Source organism: Centropristis striata, chromosome 11 (genome assembly GCF_030273125.1).
Source record: "Centropristis striata isolate RG_2023a ecotype Rhode Island chromosome 11, C.striata_1.0, whole genome shotgun sequence".
Classification (NCBI taxonomy): Eukaryota; Metazoa; Chordata; class Actinopteri; order Perciformes; family Serranidae; genus Centropristis; species Centropristis striata.
In genome coordinates, this window is record NC_081527.1 from 38,134,892 (window position 1) to 38,156,666 (window position 21,775).

A 21,775-nucleotide genomic window follows, 5' to 3' on the forward strand; every position below is an offset into this window, starting at 1 on the left:
ACTCATTCTGCAGGCCAGGCTGCTGACAGTGAGAGATTCGTCAAACTGGTGGAACTAAATCTGTTTAACAATGGAATGTAAAGTTTAATTAAAGTTGTTTTTTCTAGTGGATTTCAAGAGGCAACAAATATTCATCCTAAGACAAGAAAACATGCACTAATGTATCAACACATCATTGGAAATGTTAAATCTGTTCACAATCCTTACATTATTTGCTAACCCACTGGGAAATGACTATATGACGGTAGCCAGCAGGTAAGGAAGACATGTAATATAATGGTGAATATGACTGTATGAAATGTAACATTTGAAGCTATATTATCTGCAGCTGTGCAGAAATACAGAGCTTAAATTGAATAAATGGACCTTAGAAAAAAGCTGCGCATGATTCCAATGTTGATTTAGCATTCATATGTCAATGTTATGAATGAAACTTAGTATTCAGAACAGTCCTAATGGTGAATGAATGAACTTGGTAATGAAATGTGACAGCATGGAACTACAGTTTATTTAATAAATAGTTTCAAGTCTGTAGTGGTTCTGAGTCAATCTTCATCAGTGTTTATGATTAATGTCTTTCTAACTATACTTCAGTCATGATGGGTTCTAGCAGTGAAACTTCTATCTACCAGTGGATGAAGGAGGGATGGAGTGTGTGAGTCTATGAGTGTCTATGAGTGTCTATGAGTGTCTATGAGTGTCTATGAGTGTCTATGAGTGTCTATGAGTACTGGTAGAAGGGTTGTTCATCAGGTCTGAAGCCGTAGGCGGTCGCTGGTCTTCCAGGAGACGAGCTGGTCTGGTCAAAGACGTTCCCGTCTCTGGAAAACAAAACCAGTCAAGTTAACAGACTGTTACTTTTATGCACCAGATACACTACTGGTCAAAAGTTTTAGAACACCCCAATTTTTCCAGTTTTTTATTGAAATTCAAGCAGTTCAAGTCAAATGAACAGCTTGAAAGGGTCCAAAGGTAAGTGGTGAACTGCCAGAGGTAAATAAAAAAAGGTAAGCTTAACCAAAACTGGAAAATAATGTACATTTCAGAATTATACAAGTAGGCCTTTTTCAGGGAACAAGAAATGGGTTAACAACTTAACTCTATGGAGTCTTGGGTCTGGAGTCTATTTTGTCCATTTTTGAATTCTTTTCATGTCTTTGTAAGTAATTTTGTGTCTTTTTAGTCATTTTGTGTCTTTTTTTGGTCATTTTGTGTCTTTTTTTAGTCATTTTGTGTCTTTTTTTAGTCCTTTAGTCCAACATAAAATGTGATTTTGAATCTTTTTTTTACTTTCAAAACACTATCATGCTCAATAAAGAATTTTAAATGTTGCAAATGTGCATTAATTTCAGAGTACACTGAGACATTAAACTGCATCATTTTCAATTAAATTCTGGAAAAGTTGGTGTGTTCTAAAACTTTTGACCAGTAGTGTATATTGGGGCAGTAGATCAGCTGCAAATAATGGGTAACTAATATTACGTATTTTTTACAATAATGAAATACTCATTTTGTTTCATTTTTGCAAGAATGAATGGCGCCAGCATTCATTTAAGGGTTCAGCACTTAAAGTCAAAGGAGATTAAAGTGCTTTATGGCATAACTTGTTTGATTAAAGAGTAGTGAATACGCCGGAATGAAGAACACTCGTCTATACAAAATAAAAGTGTTCTCAGCTTCATGCCACCTAAAACAGTTGATCTTCCAAAAATAAACAATTCAGAAAAGTTTAGAACTGCCGTAGCTTTCCTTTGAAGGGTTTGAATCCGCCCCTGTTGCCACCACTGGGAAGAGAGTTGTTGGTAATCTGTACGATTAGGATTTTTATGAATATTATTCGCCACTTTTCCTCTCCACACAAACGGTTTACCGGCATGCAACTAAAGCCCACTCAAACATGAATGTTCAATCGTATTCAGAAGGGTAAATGAATTCTCTAGCAACAGTAAAGCCAAACATGACTCATTACTTTCATCACATCTCATCACGAGTTCTCCATCAGGTTCTGTCTGTTTCTGATCTGGGACCTCTGTCTCTGCATACTACTATTGTGTTGGATCACCAGTTCTACTCAACCATGACTCAGCACTTTTCCTACTACTTCAACTTTAACTTACCTTTTAAGTAATCATTGCACTAAAGCGTCAGCTCTTCAATGACCTTAAAAATATTCCAAATATTTTATACATGATATATTATTCATATTATTCAACTATCACTTCCACCAAATCCCACTTTCCACACTATTTCTACTTCATCTTCTTCTGACACAATCCCGTCAGCATAGCATCAGCTACTCAGCATCCAGTATTCCCAACGCAATTTCTTCACACATTGCATTCTCTAGTTTTTTCCAGTTTAGACCTGCTGAAAGACACTTCATGTTTCTGGAGTCTGGTAACTCACCCTGTATGGTACAAGTCTCCATTCTGAGGCTGGAGGTCATTGAAGAAATCTGGACTGACTGAACCATCTGCTGGAGTTATTCCATCTAAAGACATAGACATTTAGAGGATAAATGCACAGACTCATACATAGTACACACTAGTGGTCGACCGATACAGGTTTTTTAATGCCGATACCGATTATTTTGACAACAGTTTTAACCGATCCCCGATATGTGCTGCCGATTTTTTTGGGTCGATTCTTGAAGCCGATAACGCCACTTCTCCCTCCACTCACATGATAAAAATAACACAATGATAACAAATGTTACACAAGTCTCAATTTAAACAAAAAAAGATTTTTTTTTTAACAAAACAAATATATTAACATATTAACAGTTGGATAGCAAACGATGCATATGTCGTTCTAGGCCTGGAGGTGGTGGCGCCTCAGATGATCCACATATTTGACGTCTTATTCTTTTTTCCGGTATCAGCAGCAGCTCACCAGTGAAGAGCCTCGCCTGGTGTCGGCTCAGTGAAATGGGCTAATTGATCGGCTAATGCACGCACTTATCGGTCGATGCTGATAAAAGTAAAAAACGCAAATATCGGCCGACCTCTAGTACACACAAAACATAGTTTCTTCAGTAACTTGCACTTCATACTAAGCCAAAGTCATCATAAGTCATCAGTCTTTTCAAAATATCACGACAGTAGCTCTAAAAAAGACAATTCAGTAGTTTCCCTCATCACCTCAATACTGCAGCTTCAATTCAGCATTTTCTTATGAGAAGATCTATAATGACACCAAAAGCTTCAGTGTTGGCAAATAAATGAATCAATAAATAAAAATGTGTGATTATTTTCTTATTTTTTTCTTGACTATGGAACTTTGTGCTGCTGACATGTTACTTCTAGTGTGAATTTTCAAATACCAGTACAAAGATCTGTTGGTATAAAGACATAAACTCATGTAATAACTTGATAATTCAGAATAAAAGATAAAAATGATGTAGTATGTCACTCCAAGCATGGATCAGAGTTCTGGGTGTTAGTTTACCTGCGCTATAGAACAGATCGGTCCTGTCGTTGTCGTTATCGTAGAGATACGGTTCAGACTCATCAGCTTGTCGACTCTCCACCATCTCCAGCCACTGGTTGTTATGGAACCTGAACTTCTCAGACTGAATCTTCCTGCCCCACTCCTCATCATACTCCTGAAAGATTAAAAAAAAAAAACAGGTAAATGAAGTAGACAACAACCGACAGACAAAAACAGGAAGGTGTGTTTCTATCCTTAGTAATATTATTCATTTTTCAACCATGATTCCATTCTGATTATAATTTCAATGCAGTTATAAAGCAGTAATTCTTTGAAAAATGATCGTTTTCTTTGCAGACTTGTTGGCCTGTAAAGCCCTCTGAGATGGCAAAACATGTTATAATCTGTGAAGCATATCAGAATTAGAAAGAAAATGCTGATACACCGATATTTAAATGGATTCATTGCATTTATTGTCAGATTTTCTTTGTGAGAAGTCAGTCTTTTGGGGTTACTTGGCAGTGTAGGCATTCATTGCCATTTTCTGCAGGATTTTCTGTCATTTCAAGAGGCTTCAACCATCTAAAGGGACGCTCATGCACATAGTTAAAGAGTGGAAAGTGAATATAGAGGGGGAAAATTAAATGATAACCGAGGCCAAAAGTTTTTGAGCTGAAATGAAAAAAAAAGACCATTTTATGTGGATTGTGCACCGATATTTCACCACTCTGTAAATGTGCCCAGAGGGCTAAAAGTAAAGAATAAATAGGCATAAAATAAATAGCTAAATAAACATCATTACGGTTCAGTGTCAGTCAATTGCTGATGATTTAAAAAAAATAATAATGCCAAGCAACATTTTGCTGCATCATAAATTGTGTAGAAAATGTTTTTCCGTGTTGGCACATGCCGGAGCACATATACACCGAAACCAACAGGCCTTTGACAGGTTATTTTATCTGTGTGGCTCAATAAATCCTCTCAGAAATGGGCAAAGTCTCTCATCACAGGCTAGATTTGACCTAATAAGAGGCGTGCAGAAATCTCTCTCTAGGGCCACTTTTATGATAATATGCTGAATGGTTATTGTGGAAAAAATGAAATCTTCTCTGTGTGTGTGTTCTACTTACAGCAATAATATCCAGGGTGTTGTCACACACTTTTCTGATCTCAGCATTCTTGTCATGCATCAGATCTATCAGGTAGGCTGGAGCTTCTACAGAGAAGGTTAAAGGTTAAAGAAAGAGACTCTGGAGGATGGAGGTGAAAGGTTTAGTGAGGAGCTGTGAACCAAGACAAGAGGGTAACACTTTACAATAACCATCTAAGTGATGTTTATAGATGGTTTATAGACCAATTATTAACCATTTATAAAGTGCTATACATATTTAATCTTTAAATGTTTCAAACTAATTTCTTTAATGTAAATGAATCATTTCAAAATCATTCACATACTTAATATGGTGTTAAAAATGTTATGAGTGCAACTAAAACTATTAATAAACTATTAATTATAATTCAATTGTTTGTTAATGGTATAGTAACTATAAACTTACATTAATATACCATCTATTAGCCATTTATAAATGATTTAGTTAGTTACACATTAATAAATTATGTATTTACCATTCTAAATGGCCTATATACGGTTTATAAATGATGATTAAACATTAATAAATTATCTGTTTACCATTTATAAATGATGGTTATTGTAAAGTGTTACCGAAAAGAGATTCTCATTAAATCATTGAACTGTGGGAAGGATACGAGTGTCTTTGATGATGACGTCTCGTGTCGCCTGGTGAAACACCATCTGATAGAAGACGTAAACGATCTGACACACAAACTCATCGTCCTCTTGTTGGGCTGATTACAGAAACAGAAGAATATAAGGAAAGCAGGTTATTAAACTTTCATTAAAACTGATATCTCACTGCAGGTTTTATCTTCCCTCTGAGGACTATTTCATTTATTTATTTAGTTATAAACAACCAGCCTTCTCTTCGACCTTCATTTTTTTATTGTGTAATAGTTATTTTATGAGAAATATAACACATTTTACATGATTCACCCAGCACAAAAAACCCCAAAACGAAATTAGGTAAATTAAAATTGTCAGGGGGTTTATGATTTCCCCAATAAGATAATCTTTGACCCTTGATTACTGCCTCATATGATTAAATATTACACAATTATTTCCACATTTTTGTTTTTTAAAGGGTACATTAGAACAAAGAACCACAAAAGAAACCTTCATGTTGGGTTATTGGATTCAAACAAAAGTGATTTTCATTTCAGAGCTTAGTGAAACCAATAAAACCGTATTTTATAGCACTACATCTGCATCTCAAAAACCTTAGAGAAGAGCATACTGGCATCTGAAAGTTGAATATCTTGAAGTGTGTGTGTAAACATTCATCAACATAACATCTTGACCCAAACCACTAGTGTGTGTTACCATTCAGCAGCTCGATGAGAGCAGGAATGATGCCAGATTTGGCCAACATGGCGGCACACGCGTCATCAATGGAAACTGTTCCGATCATTATCACCACCTCCAGGATGAGGTCGTCCTCTGCTGAGCCTGAAACACACAAACAGTTTCCAAAATTAACCTCACAAGGCTGCTGGAATATCACATGCCAGCAACAAAAAAACAAGCATTAAAAACAAAAAAAAACAAACACACAAAGCAAAAGAACTGAGCACATCAAGCTAAATCAAGCCATATACTAGAACCTCATATAATAATAGAAAATGGTATTTGAAAATAATAATGACCCAATAATATCTCTGATGATATAGCTTTAAAAACACACTGTAATAGGAATTATAATACGATTCCACACAGTATAAGCTACATACTAGAGGCCCCACGATACGATTTTATCCCAATACTTAGTCACAATATGATATAAATGCAATTTTAAGAATTTTGCGATATGGTGAGTATTGCAAGAAAACTCTCAGTCTCTTCATCTGACTTCAGTCTTTTTATTTCTCCACAATGAGAGTCAAACCCACAGACTGACCAACAAAGTATTCAGTCAAACTGAACTGAACTGATATCAAACATGTTGGACGACAACAACTGCAGCATTTTATCAAACTTTCACTAACAACAAGCTTCACTGCTCTCAATGTTTTTAGAATGAAACATAAAGAAGCCGAACTGTGCAGCGTTATTTCAACAACTTATCCTGACACACACATGGTCTCCAGTATATTCCCAAAAGTGAGCCCGATACGGCCTCCTTAAAAAACAAAAACGTTGAAAATACTGACAGCCTGCCAGCATTAAATATCAATACTTGCCGGCCTTGAATCAATATAATATTGCTATGCAAAATATCTCAATACTACACTACCTGTCAAAAGTTTTAGAACGCCCCAATTTTTCCAGTTTTTTATTGAAATTCAAGCAGTTCAAGTCAAATGAACAGCTTGAAAGGGTCCAAAGGTAAGTGGTGAACTGCCAGAGGTAAATAAAAAAAGGTAAGCTTAACCAAAACTGGAAAATAATGTACATTTCAGAATTATACAAGTAGGCCTTTTTCAGGGAACAAGAAATGGGTTAACAACTTAACTCTATGGAGTCTTGGGCTATTTTGTCCATTTCTGAATTATTTTCATGTCTTTTTTTGGTCATTTTGTGTCTTTTTTTGGTCATTTTGTGTCTTTTTTTAGTCCTTTAGTCCAACATAAAATGTGATTTTGAATCTTTTTTTTACTTTCAAAACACTATCATGCTCAATAAAGAATTTTAAATGTTGCAAATGTGCATTAATTTCAGAGTACACTGAGACATTAAACTGCATCATTTTCAATTAAATTCTGGAAAAGTTGGTGTGTTCTAAAACTTTTGACCAGTAGTGTATATACATGTGTATGCCAATTCATTCATGTGGCTATCAGACGGGCTCTACTTAGGAGAAATTCTGAAGTTTACATCTATGTCTACATTTAATCCGTACCTGGTTTCAGTCTGTCTTTAAGGTAGGGTACCAGGTTGTACTCCTTCAGCACCAGCTCCCAGTCCAGATCAGGGATGGTGAGGTTGGCCAGCGTTCCCAGACACTCCAGAACCCACTCCTCCTCTTCCTCAGCACGGATCTCTGCTGCCAGGTCACCAACGTAGTCCTGACAGAGACGGAGCACATCACTCACATCACAACACACTGCTACCGCTACCGCTGCTACCGCTGCTACCGCTAACATTAATCAGACACCTCAGTGCTTTTATTGTGTATTTATAACTCACTATGAACACTGGCTTGGTTGGTCCGTCATGTTGTGAGATGTTTCTGATCATTTTCATTAGAAGGCAGTCTTTCATCTTCAGAGCTCTCTTCATCAGCATCTTCAACCCGTTTCCTGCAGACAGAAAGACTCTTGTTCAGTTAAAACTGTTTTTCTAAAAATCACAGATCAATTAAATAAGGTTGTGTACACAGAAAACTTCCTTCCTGAGCAAGTAACCAGTTGAGTCAAGTTCTAGCTTAATAAACTCCACAGCTGACCAGCAATGGAAGGTCTGCTGGTGGAAAAACCGTCAGAAGGAATTCACAGACATTAGCCGTGTTTCTGTTATAGTTGGGTTGAATTTTGAAGCGAAATTTTGAAATGTTGCATTAAAGAAAATGCGAATTAGGGATCAGCTGGTTTAGATCGAATAAACAAAGCTGCAGTAACATACTTTGGTCAGAAGATGGCAGTATAATGTATTGCTGTAGGCTAATCCGTCAGTAAACAGTAGTAGAAGAGGAGATTATGCGAGAAAGAAAACAGTAAAAGTTGTGAAAAAAATAATAAAAGCGAGGTTCCTAATCGGACAACTTTGGTCGCACGAGAGGAAAATATGTCTTCAGGAATTAGATTCTGATCAGTAGTGAATTAAATGTTCTCTACGTCAAAACGTATTCAGAAAAATTGTTTCCAACTCCTGTTTAGTGCATTAACTATTTTTGGAAAAAGACTAAAAAAACGAAAGTGAGCATAAAATCCTTTATGCGCATTTTCGAGAGTTTTTTTTCTTTCTAATTTTGTCGTTTCCATTAAGCCTCTTTCATGCAGATCTTCAAAATGTGCATTGAAATGTGTTGATGGAAACACGTCTATAGTGAATCATTATCTAATGCAGCTTAGCTAGATTTACCTTCACACATGAGCTGAGCGTTCCTCTTGTTAGCGGCCAGGTTGACGCAGATGGAGATGAGCTCAGCTTCCTCTTCACTGTGCTCATACAGCATCTGCATCAGCTACAACCACATGCATAGACACACAATTATACTCTATATTCTTTAAGCTTGTTAAGTTTGCCTTATATGACATACTGTGTTGAAATTTGGGGAAATGCATATAAAACAAACCTAGATCCAATAATTAAACTGCAGAAAAGAGCTATCAGGATAATAAATGAAGTTGGATACCGTGATTCTACAAATCAGCTTTTTATAAGATCACACACGTTGAAATTTCAGGACATTGTGTATTCAAAAAAATTAGAAATTATGTTTCTAGTGGTAAACATGTCAATTCCTGTTTGTATTCAAAAAATGTTTAAATTAAGGCTTTATGGATTTATAACTTAAGGGGGTTAATGCTAATGTTTGAAACTCACAAAGTCAGAACTAATCTCAAGTACAGATGTGTGTCAGTTTTGGGTGTAAAATTATGGAATTATGGACTAAATGATGAAATAAAGATGTGTAACTCTATGTTAGTTTTCAAGAAGGCTTTAAAGTCTAAAATGATCAAGGGTTACAATGAAATTTGATTGAACTAGATTTTTCAGTTTAAGCTATCATGTGTTTTGTAACAATGTGAATTACTCAGTTAATGTAATGTATATAATGTAATGTATATAATGTAATGTATATAATGTAATGTATATGCATGTAGATAGTACAGGAGAGGCAGAAATAAGCCTTTAGTGGCTTCAGCCTGGTCCTTTTTCGGTTGCTGTCTGATGGATTCTTTTGTAAAAACATGATTTTATTTTGTTGTCTTTGTTTTGTTTGTTTGTTCAGTGTGACTTTCAGTGGATGGTACCTGAGGTATGCAGTCAGTGTAAACAAACATGCCCTTAAAGCGGTCATCGATGCTGATGTGGTACAGGATCCGCATGGCGACCTGACGATTGTTCTCATCACCTGCACCACAACAAACGTTCACAAACATCAATAAAAATATTCTGATACTCATCACTTACTGGCCATTCATTTTTTTTATCGACTACTTTTGCAACAAAAAACATTCAATTATCAAAATTTTGCACTCAAAAAGGAAATCCATGCTATTTTTACCTTAGTGAATGCAGCTACCAAATGCAAATTTTGCATGTAAGCTTTCAGGTTTAGCATTTCAGTCAATGCATTAAATCTTTGAGATTTTTAAGACAAATAATACTTTTTTTTTTTGTTGCAATTTCAGCTTTACGATTCATTTCAGTTTTTAGCATTTTCAGCAGTAAATGTATTTTCTAGTTCCACATCACAATGCTACTGTACTGTGCACCAAGGTTATAATAGTTTGGGATTTTTCATTAGTTTTAGTTTTAACTTCGTTGTGAATTTTTGTTTTCAAATTCAGTTAGTTTTAGTTAGTTTTTACAGTGAGTTTTCTAGTTTTAGTTTATTTTTTATTTTTTGAAAGTGCTTAGTTTTAGTTTAGTTTTTATTAGTTTTAGTGTTAGTTTTAGTTTTTTTGTAATGGGCTATGTGTTGGCTGCCAGATTTAAAGAGGTCATAATAAATTTTGCCATTTTATCCATCTCAGCCCCAATAAGGTTATTAACTCTTACAGTTCTGGGTGTTTTGTATTTTGGTTCTAGTGTAAACATCCCAGTCTCAGTAAACATATTCACCATGTGTTGCATGTTCAAATAGAAACACTGAATTATGAATGAAAAAAGTTGACAAAAACGAAAACTAAGGACATGTTCACTCTAATTTTAGTTAGTTTTAGTTAGTTTTGTAACCACAAAATACAGTTTCAGTTAGTTATCGTTTTTTAAAAACTCTAGTTTTTATTTTTATTTCAGTTAACGAAAATGTTTTTTCAATTCTAGTTTTCGTTAACTATAATAACCTTGCTGTGAATTAAGCGTATGTGCTGCATAATGCAATACAGAGAGAATATATATTTTATGCTCCTGTGTGAGTGAGTGCGGTTACCCAGTAAGGCAGACAATTTAGGTAACAGTCCCACTTCCACCATCTTGGCTCTGAGTCCAGAGTCGAAGGAGAGGTTGAGCAGCAGACGCAGCGTCAGGTTCAGGAGGTCTTCATGGTCACAAGGAACCAGACGAGCCAGCCGCTCTACAGTATCCACTTCAGCCTGAAACCACAAAGAAATCACGTCATTTTAGACTTGTTGCTTGTAGTGACTCTTGGTCAAAGAGTAAATAAATCCATAAAATGTTACTTCAGGCCCTCCTCTGATTCATTAATCCACTGACAGGATGAAGTCTGAAGCTCACCATATCGTTCTTGTTCTCCAGGAAGATGGAGAGTTTCTTCAGGAATGAAACCACCAGGACCAGCAGCTCCTCATCGTCCCGCTCAAGAACTTTGACCAGCAGACCCACAATGTTTTTGTTACGCATCTTCAGCTCCGTCCTCGTGTCCTCAGCCAGGTTCAACAGGAGGTAAAGAGACACTGAGCAACATGGAATGGACGGAGAGAGAGAGAAAGAGCATTACAGAGAGTATAAGCAACTTCTTATTGGCATCATTAAAGTCATTCTTTGGTTACAATTAACAAGAATACCAAGCCACAACATATTGATCTATCATTTTAATTTAAAAGCTTGGGTTTTATGTTTCATAAAGCTGCTAACTATGAATAGGAGTGATGCTTGGGGGGAAACACTCTGTTCTAATGCTGCTTTCACAAGTGGAGATCATGTGGTAAAAATATAGCATTATTAAGGGATAAGGGAGTATTTGAAGCGCGATTTTTAGGACTTTTGACTTAACCTGGACCTTTACTTTAATGACTTGGACTTGAGCATATTTGGTACAAGCCAAGGTTATTATAGTTAACGAAAACTAACAAAATAACGAAAACTAAAATTGAAAAAACCTTTTCGTTAACTGAAATAAAAATAAAAACAAGAGTTTTTTAAAAAACGATAACTAACTGAAACTGTATTGTGAGGTTACAAAACTAACTAAAACTAACTAAAATTATAGTGAAAATGTCCTTAGTTTTCGTCTTTGTCAACTTTTTTCATTCATAATTCAGTGTTTCTATTTGAACATGCAACACATGGTGAATATGTTTACTGAGACTGGGATGTTTACACTTCAACCCAAATACAAAACACCCAGAACTGTAAGAGTTAATAATCTTATTGGGGCTGAGATGATAAACCAAAGGAAATGAAGGCACATAGCCCATTACAAAAAAACAAAAACTAACACTAAAACTAGCAAACTCACTGTAAAGACTAATTAAAACTAACTGAATTTGAAAACAAAAATTCACAACGAAATTAAAACTAAAACTAATGAAAAATCCAAAACTATTATAACCTTGGTACAAGCATGACCTGGTGTGTCCCCACTATTCACAGTCCTGCTCTTCTCTATCCTCCCTCCCTCTGACCCCTCAACCTCCATCTACTCTATTCTACTCTGTTGATCCTGTACAACAGCATCTACTGAACGTCTGTCTGTCCTGGAGATGGATCCCTCCTCTGTCTCTCCCTGAGGTTTCTTTTTCCCCTGTTAAAAGGGTTTTTTAAATGAGTTCTTCCCTGGCTGATATGAGGCTCTAAGGACAGAGGGAGTCCTACCATGTACAGTCTGTAAAGCCCTTTGAGGCAAATCTGTGATTTGTGATTTTGGGCTATATAAATAAAATTGACTTGACTTGTCAGTCAAAAGAGCTCCAGAGACACACACATTTCACCTCCAAATCAGGAAAGAGTGGCGCATTTGCCAAAGGACGACTGATGAGGAGACAGGGACAACTCTGAATTTCAACTGACACTCAAAGATGTTGGGTCAGATGGTAGTAAGGAAGGAAATCACATCATGAGAGACCAGGAGCAGTTTAATAGGCTAGAAGAGACGATAATGTCCTCTGTCCTGGAGGCTCCATGACATGTACTCTGAGGATAGAGTTGATGTTATACTGTGTTGAAATAAATTAACTAAATGTTTGCTTTCAGACTCAACTCAGGTAATGATGACTCGACTCTGGCTTCTCTTTGGTGACTCGAACTCGAGTCGGGAATGTCACAATGTGCTACACATTAAATGCTTTTTGCTGGGATATGACAAGGAATGCACTTTCTGCTCTCCAATTGCAAATGACCATGTCTGGTGTTATTGTTAATGTATGACAAACATGTGAGTTGAGTGTTGGAAGGCGAGCTGACCTCTGAGCAGCTGCTCCTGTTTGGACAGCAGGCCGTGGTATTTCCTCACAGCTTTGTCCTGGTCTCTCCTGAGGGAGCCGTTCTCTGGAGCTGACTCACGTACAGGAGTAAAGTCAAGGATCACACACAACATATGTCTGGTGCACTATACCAGCTATTCTCAACCTTGGGGTCGGGACCCCAATTGGGGTGTCGAGATGATTTCTGGGGGTCGCCAAATCATTTTGGAAGAATGTGTTTTAGTCTTTTTGGTCACTTAATGTCTTTTTTTTGGTCATTGTGTGTGTTATTTGGTCATTTTGTGTCTTTTTTTGATCATTTTGTGGTCAATTTGTGTCTTTTTTGGTCATTTTGTTTCCTTTTTTTGGTAATTTTGTGTCTTTTTTTGGTCATTTTGCGTCCTTTTTTGTCATTTAATGTCTTTTTTTAGTCATTTTGTGTTTTTTTGGTAATTTTGTTTCTTTTTTGGGTCATTTTGCGTCTTTTTTTAGTCATTTTGTATCTTTTTGGTAATTTTGTTTCTTTTGTGGGTCATTTTGTGTCTTTTTTTGGTCATTTTGTGTCTTCTGGTCATTTTGTGTCTTTTGGTCATTTTGTGTCTTTTTTGATCATTTTGTGGTCAATTTGTGTCTTTTTTGGTCATTTTGTTTCCTTTCTTTGGTAATTTTGTGTCTTTTTTTAGTCATTTTGTGTCTTTTTTGGTCATTTTGTGTCTTTTTTGGTCAATTTGTGTCTTTTTTTGGTCATTTTGTTTCCTTTTTTTGGTCATTTTGTGTCTTTTTTGATCATTTTGTGGTCAATTTGTGTCTTTTTTGGTCATTTTGTTTCCTTTTTTTGGTCATTTTGTTTCTTTTTAGGGTGATCTGAACTGTGCGTGTGAGATTGTGTTCAGTGAGTGGGGGTCACGGACAACATGCATGTTAAATTGGGGGTCGCGACTCAAAAAGGTTGAGAACTACTGGTCTATACAGAGGAGGGAAGACCATTAATAACCCAAATAAAAGGATATAGGCTTTGTTCTTTTTGCGTAGCTCCTCACGCCACACATCGTGTCTCTTCAGCTCGTGTTCCACCACGCTCATACACAACGCTCCGATTTTATAATGACTCACAACTCCATGAAACTGGGAGAAACTGGGAGAGGAGAGAAGACACATTGTGTAAAAGGATGAAGCAGGAGAGGAAGACATACTGAAGGAATGTGTGTGTTACCTGGAGAAGCAGAAGAAGATGTAAATGATGATGGTAGCCAGCTCTACACTCTGTTTCCAGTCCTCCCTCAGAACTCTGGCCAGAGCACCTAGAGCTGCCTCTACACACACACACACACACACACACACACACACACACACACACACACACACACACACACACACACACACACACACACACACACACACACACACACACACACACACACACACACACACACACACACACAGGCATTTGTCATGTGAGGTAAACAGCTTTGTGTTAAATAAGGCCACCAGTGTGATTGGCCTGGGGTTGGTTTGTTTGTTTGTTTGTTTGTTTGTTTGTTTGTTTGGTTGCCTGTTACAGAAATGTTCCACTGTTCAACTACATTAGTCGACTTAAGATCTTTTCTACTAACTAATGACCATTTTTATGTGTAGCCAGCCTTCTAGTTAATAAACAATGACTGGAATCAGAACACTTCCAAAACCAAATATCTTATCCTACAGATTGCCAACAGATTCTGCATTCATATGCATAATTGTATTCATATGCATGTGAATATCTCAAGTATGTGCCTCTACCTTCAACAGAATGAAAGAGGAGAACTGGATAGTTGAGCACCATGGCTCTAAAGAGTGCAGGCTACAGAAAAAAACATCATAAACACACCCTTTGATTGGCTAAATAAGGACCAACCAAATGTACCATATATTTAGCTATTAAAAGGGTATATACACTCAAAAAAAGCAAACTGTGTGTCTGTTACCTTCTCCTTAGTCTAACATGTAGCTTCTACTAAATAAAATGATGTTTTGTGGTTGAACAGTTTTAAAACATGTAGTTTTAGCATAAAATGCAACACTTTAAAATTTACTAGAATACTTTATGTTCAAACAACCTAATTAAATTGCTGAATATAATAATCTGTTTAAAAATTATTTATTTCCTGAATAATTACTATTATGTTCATTTTCATATGATAAAGGTAATCTTTTAGGCTAAACCACTTCAACCTAACTTTTGTTGGCTCATCACAATTAATTCATGTACTTCACTATTTTAAAAAGTAGTTGTAACTACCCTATTAAATAAAGTAACTCTTAATAATAGCACACATGTTTAAATGGCCCAAGAAAATTATGTTAGTATGTTATAATTACCCTTACAAATCTAGTTGGACTGACCCCTGGTAATTAATTTACAATAACGCAAATACATCATGTTGACCCGAAATATTTACATTTTGTTCACTCAACAAAACTGTTTCTCGCTAAATTAAAGCATTTTATTTAGGTGGAAATTATTTCCATAGTTTTATTTCGTTCTGGGGACAAATTATTTTTTTGAGTGTATGTAAATGTAGGTATAGGCTACTTGGCTAACCATCAGTTTTAACTAGCAGGTTGAATGTAACTGTACCGTTGTGCAGCAGCTCCTCCAGGTTATCAGGGTTGCGGGCCAGCTGCAGGAGGAGAGCAGAACCTCTGATCTTCTCTGGGATTCCTTCATAGAGCAGCTCTATATACTCATCCACTCTGGTGATACTGGCCTCCTCATTTAACTACACAAACAAACACACACACACACACACACACACTGGAATTAACTAATAAGGTTTGACACTATTCCAGTAAACAATGATCATGAGAATTAAAGCTTGAAACTGTTAATTAGATTAAATAGACATGGATCAATAATGAGAAGTCATAGATTATTCAACGATATAAAGACCTAAAATTTGGGGGCGGTGCACATCAGGTTAGAGGTGAAAAAGTTATGAGAAACAGTGTAAAACTAACAGAATGCTGCCTGAGAAGTAAAATGGCTGCGAAGGAACAAGACACATGAACAAACAGGCAGTATTTTAAGTTGTTACCTCCATTCCTTCAAACGGTGTCAGCTCTCTGGGTTTCACTGTTCTTTTCTCTTTCTTCTCCACTGCTGACACAAAAACAGCCAACAATAACAATACAGTATTTCCTATATTTCCAATACAGTATTTGATACTGTACATCTACACAGGAATCTTCTTATCACGAATGAAACAATATACACTACTGGTCAAAAGTTTTAGAACACACCAACTTTTCCAGAATTTAATTGAAAATGATGCAGTTTAATGTCTCAGTGTACTCTGAAATTAATGCACATTTGCAACATTTAAAATTCTTTATTGAGCATGATAGTGTTTTGAAAGTTAAAAAAAGATTCAAAATCACATTTTATGTTGGACTAAAGGACTAAAAAAAGACACAAAATGACCAAAAAAGACACAAAATGACCAAAAAAGACACCAAAAGACACAAAATTACTAAAAAAGACACAAAATGACCAAAAAAAAAGACAAAATGACTTACAAAGACATGAAAATAATTCAAAAATGGACAAAATAGCCCAAGACTCCATAGAGTTAAGTTGTTAACCCATTTCTTGTTCCCTGAAAAAGGCCTACTTGTATAATTCTGAAATGTACATTATTTTCCAGTTTTGGTTCAGCTTACCTTTTTTTATTTACCTCTGGCAGTTCACCACTTACCTTTGTACCCTTTCAAGCTGTTCATTTGACTTGAACTGCTTGAATTTCAATAAAAAAACTGGAAAAAGTGGGGTGTTCTAAAACTTTTGACCGGTAGTGTACGTGGCTAATCAATAAACTAGTAAATGGGCCTGTTACAAAGAGGAGAATATGGTGACATGACTGACTTTTGCCCTCCACAGGGGATGACTTCCTGTTCTGCAGGTAGTAGAGGAGCTGCTCCACCTGGGGCAGACGGGAGGAAGGGATGAGTTTACACTCCTCCACCACTTTCTTGGCCAGAGCTCCCACATCTGTACTGGGAGAAAGACTTTTCACTCTGATACTGGAGGGAGGAAGAGAGGACAAAGACAAGGGTGACAGGTCAGAAGCTGGTTGACTTCATTATTATTTGTTTACAGCTTTGAACAGGTTTCTAAGAAGGCTTAAGTCATTGAAATGTAATTCTTAGTGACTACCTGCAACAGACTTTAAGGCCATTGCAAAGCCTAAAATAAAATAAAGCTGGGAAATTAGCTACTAAATAATCAAAACAGGTATGGACAATTTAAAGAATTTAAGTTATAGACTGGAATATCTAATTACAAGATTTATTAAGCCTGAATACAACTAATCTAATTTGAATGAGGATGAAAATATTCATGAAGCAAAGTAAAGAACAATGGAAGTCTGGAGTGCATGGCATAAGAAAATCAACTGTGACCATGAAAAACTTGTATCATTCCATTTCAATTCAAGTTGAAGAATAAGAAAATATGGTAAAATATAGTGGTGTCAACAATAATCGATGCGGGACATGCACGATTCAGCATCGATGCAGCAAAGTGCCATAATCGATTATGTTTATTTTCTGGCCTCCCAACTACAACTCCAGTTTAAAATTTATGTTTTCTTTTTTTCAGGTTTGAAAATGCCATATCCAATACCCTGTACCATTTTTTTTAAATTTAATTTAATTTAATGACATTCATGTCAAAGATACAGGAGAGTGATGATACACACATAACAGCCAATAAAATCTGTTGTTATTAGGCCTATCTGACTGCTTGTATTGCCTCATGACTGATGAAAAATGTCCCTTGTTGTGTGCAGTAGAATTGTGATGCATCGTAGAATCGAATCGTATCGAATCGTTACCTGGTGAATTGTAATCGAATCGAATTGTGAGAGCAGTGCCAATGCACACCCCTAGTAAAATAGCCCGAAAGGTCATGGGAAAGAATAAGAGTAGTGTAGATAGATAGATAGATAGATAGATATACTTTATTTATCCCAAACTGGGAAATTACAGTGTAGCAGCAGCATTACACACAGAGACAATAACAACACAATTGAATAAAAAGAACAACCTAGGCATACTTCAAGCAATAAAATATAAAAATACAATAAAATATAAAGTGTCTAAAGAAGGAGTAGAATAGAATTCCAGTGCAGAATAAATATGAATATACAGTATAAAAATGTAGGTGCTATGAAACAAATAAGGTGCAATGAACAGTGTGCATAAAGAACACATAAAGTGCATAGACAGTATGTAATGAACCAGATTATTATTTGTTATTGTACAATGTGATGGCATGTGGAAGGAAAGATTTTTTACATCTGTCCCTATGTGTAAGGAAAAAACAAGAGTGCACTCACATTTTTTGTCCCTCCTTTCGTTCCCCCAGCATCTGACCTCCACCTTCTCCCAGTATAGATGCTTCCACCTCATAGTGGACCACCAGGGCCTTCTCTGTGGGATGGACGTCTAGGCTGCCCGCAGTGACTTTGCTGTGGGTAAATACCCTTGCATTAGGGTTATGCATAAAATCCAAACATTTCACAATATTGTCTTTTATATGTATTTTCAATTCATATAAGGAAAATATGCATGTTTGTTTGTTTCTTATTGTCTGAGTGAAAAACACTAAGAGCGTATCACTCAAAGACTCAGCTTGTTCCAACATTATTAGTCAAGACAAAGTCAAATCAGCATCTAAAACTCAAATTAAGCCAGACATAAAGCCAGTAGCAAATTATAACATTTAAAATAATAAAATGACTTTTGATGGTGCAGTTAAGCTTAGTTTACATTGTTATAACAGAATCTGTTATTCATGAATATAAGAATATATTATTAAAACTATAGGCTTCTATACATCGTAATACATTTTAATATATCCGGTTTACTATTCATCTATCACAGGGATGGGCAACTGGAGGCCCAGGGGCCACATACGGCCCGCACCCTCACTTGAAGTGGCCCTCAGTACAACTACATGCATTTGAGCATGAAATCTTAAAAGTGCAGCGTAAAAATGCACAAAATTACTTGTGCAATAAATGTTGGTCTGCTGTTCTTTCACTGAAAAAAAAAGAAATCACAGTAAGTGGTTATTTTTATTTACTTCAAACCTTTTGTATTCCTATTTATACTGTTATACATGCATTTGAGCATGAAATATGTTAAGTTACTGCACTGTAAACAAATAGACACAAAATGACCAGAAAAGACACAAAATGAAAAAAAGACACAAAATGAACAAAAAAAAACACAAAATGACCAAAAAAAAAGACACAAAATGACCAAAAAACCCCACAAAATGACCAAAAAAAAAGACACAAAATGAACAAAAAAAGACACAAACTGAACAAAAACATTAATTCCTAAAAGTGCAGTGTAAAAATGCACAAAATGACTTCTTGCAATTAATGTTTTTCTGCTGTTCTTGCACTGAAAAAAAAAGAAATCACAGTAAGTGGTAATTTTTTATTTGCTTCAAACCTTTTGTATTCCTATTTATACTGTTATACATGCATTTGAGCATGAAATATGTTTAGTTACTGCACTGTAAACATATTTAAAATTGCAGTTTCATCATATCTGGTAAGTGCACGCTCCTATATGTGGCCCTGTGGTAGTGAACATGAAAAATTGTGGCCCCCTGCAGCATTTAAGTTGCCCATCCCTGTTCTATCATGTTAGTTTTCAAGGTAAAAAGCAGTTTTGACAGTTAAAACACCTCACCAAACCAATGAGGTTACACTGTAAACAATTGTCTTGTAAATTAACAGTAGAATACTGGCAGCAGGGTTTCCAGCATTCTACTGTTAATTGTACAGTTCCTCTACTGTTATTTACTTTACAGTATGTTACTGTGATAAAACCACATACTGAATGACAGTAAAATCCTGCATTTCATTGATTTCTACAGTAGACTAAAACACAGTATAGTGCTGAAGCTAGTTGCAATATTATTGCAGTATACAATGCAGTCATTTTTTGTAAATAGAGCATATTACTGTCTGAAAGCCAATTACTACGAATTAAGCTCTGTCTTCACTGTAACCTCAGTAATCTTAATAAACCATATACTGACTGAGTTAGTGAGTAAAATACAGGCATTAAAATGTGGACAAGAAGAGACTTATATTTTATGGGAAACGACAAACTACCCACAAATATTGCCCAGAATGCATTATTTTCTACAGTATAATACATTTTTAATGGAAAACAGTATGTTACTGTCACAATGTGGCTGTTTTCTTACAGCAATGTGTTACAGTGTATGAATAGGAAGACACGCCCAGACAGCTACATACACAGATATAATAGCTGGTTATTAACAGATAACACTGTATGTTTCCATAAACGGTTGAATGATAAAAAAAGATTAGCTCAACTCACAGTGTAGACTACTAGAATGTACATGAATTAAATAAAAGACAGCTGATTAGTTTATGTGTCACTGTTACACAGTAGCTAGTTAGCTGTAGCCCCTTTCATTGAGAGGAATCTAACACCAGCCCCCTTTAACAATCTGTTTCACACAATCTGAGATTAACAAAAATAAAAGAAATTCACTTTTTGTAATTAGTATGTTGTTGTGATGGATTCGGCGCTGTGTCAAAATCACCACACAGTAAAGGTTGATTACTTGTATTGAAAAACACAGACAGACTCCCAAATATGATTAAAATAAGCGACTATGAGTTGGGGTTTACCTCCAAAAGGCGATTTTATTGTCATAATCTATGGATTACATGTATGCCGAATTGATTGGTGGATCATAGTGGATTACTTAAACTCTAAAAACATTTTATATTATGTACTGGCTTTACATGGAGAGTAAAACAACAACAAATTGCCTGAAGTTTGGCATTAATTGATGAGAGCTTCTAACGCAGCTGACTAGAGATGATCGTGTTTCAATAACACTCTTTAGTCTCACCTAACATTAATATATGTGCTTGCTAAACGGCTATAGTTCATGTGGTGGCATTATTCTGTCATATTTTAATTATATTAACGTGCTAAACACATTGTATTAGCGTCCTTAGCTTGCTTTAACGCGACTTTCCCCAATAAATGTTGCAGCTATTGGAGTAACAATCCTGTTACTTTGTTGCGTCTCACCGTTTGAGGTAGCGCGCGTCGTCCTGCATCTTCTTTAATCTTTTGTTTCAGATGTTGAATTACAGCAATAGCTCGATTATATTTAATGGATCCCCCAAATCACGACCATAGCAATCCGTGTGCTGGCTACTCGCTAGCACCAGTCATAACAGCAAGAGTTGGACTACAAATATGGCGTCCTTCTCGAAGCAGAGACTCTCAGGAAGCATTTTTTTTTTTTTTTTTTTTTTTGCGCTATGTAAGAATATCTCCTACGTTGAAAAGAGCCACTGCATTGGTATTTATTGGTATTTATATACAGTCTATGATTGGTAGTAACCATGTCGTCACCCTGTTTAAATAATCGCCTAAGTCATTTTTTCAAGTTTTGCAGGAAACACAAAAAACTTCACCAAAAGTGTAACATACACTACTGGTCAAAAGTTTTAGAACACACCAACTTTTCCAGAATTTAATTGAAAATGATGCAGTTTAATGTCTCAGTGTTCTCTGAAATTAATGCACATTTGCAACATTTAAAATTCTTTATTGAGCATGATAGTGTTTTGAAAGTAAAAAAAAGATTCAAAATCACATTTTATGTTGGACTAAAGGACTAAAAAAAGACACAAAATGACCAAAAAAAAAGACACAAAATGACAAAAAAAGACACCAAAAGACACAAAATGACTAAAAAAAAGACACAAAATGACAAAAAAAGACACAAAATGACTAAAAAAAGACACAAAATGACCAAAAAAAGTCACAAAATGACTTACAAAGACATGAAAAGAAATCAAAAATGGACAAAATAGCCCAAGACTCCATAGAGTTAAGTTGTTAACCC

General features: G+C 35.8%; 1 protein-coding gene across 2 annotated transcripts; it reads right to left on the reverse strand.

Annotated features, from left to right (window-relative positions):
• Positions 1–273: 273 nt before the first annotated feature.
• Positions 274–18,318, reverse strand: LOC131980323 (kinesin-associated protein 3-like). Of its 2 annotated transcripts, none has more exons than XM_059344540.1 (19): positions 18,192–18,318; positions 16,718–16,875; positions 15,891–15,952; positions 15,434–15,575; positions 14,030–14,129; positions 13,827–13,951; positions 12,818–12,916; positions 10,910–11,088; positions 10,605–10,767; positions 9,481–9,581; positions 8,585–8,687; positions 7,691–7,803; positions 7,404–7,569; positions 5,888–6,013; positions 5,197–5,295; positions 4,560–4,645; positions 3,448–3,604; positions 2,407–2,491; positions 274–821 (listed from the first exon to the last, which is right to left on the reverse strand). In XM_059344540.1, the coding sequence occupies exons 1-19, from the start codon at positions 18,221–18,223 to the stop codon at positions 722–724; spliced, it is 2,196 nt and encodes a 731-aa protein (XP_059200523.1). In that variant the 5' UTR covers positions 18,224–18,318; the 3' UTR covers positions 274–721. The 2 variants fall into 2 exon arrangements, with proteins under 2 accessions (XP_059200523.1, XP_059200522.1); XM_059344539.1 differs by having other exon boundaries at positions 15,891–15,955.
• Between the last annotated feature and the right edge of the window lie 3,457 nt (positions 18,319–21,775).

Excerpts from the sequence above, each read along its gene's own strand:
- LOC131980323 (XM_059344539.1), bottom strand. The coding sequence starts at position 18,223 with ATGCTGGGGGAACGAAAGGAGGGACAAAAAAT. Across the intron at positions 16,876-18,191 it reads CGAAAGGAGGGACAAAAAAT|TATCAGAGTGAAAAGTCTTT; the intron begins GTGAGTGCACTC and ends TCCTCCCTCCAG. Across the intron at positions 2,492-3,447 it reads CGATCTGTTCTATAGCGCAG|ATGGAATAACTCCAGCAGAT; the intron begins GTAAACTAACAC and ends CTATGTCTTTAG.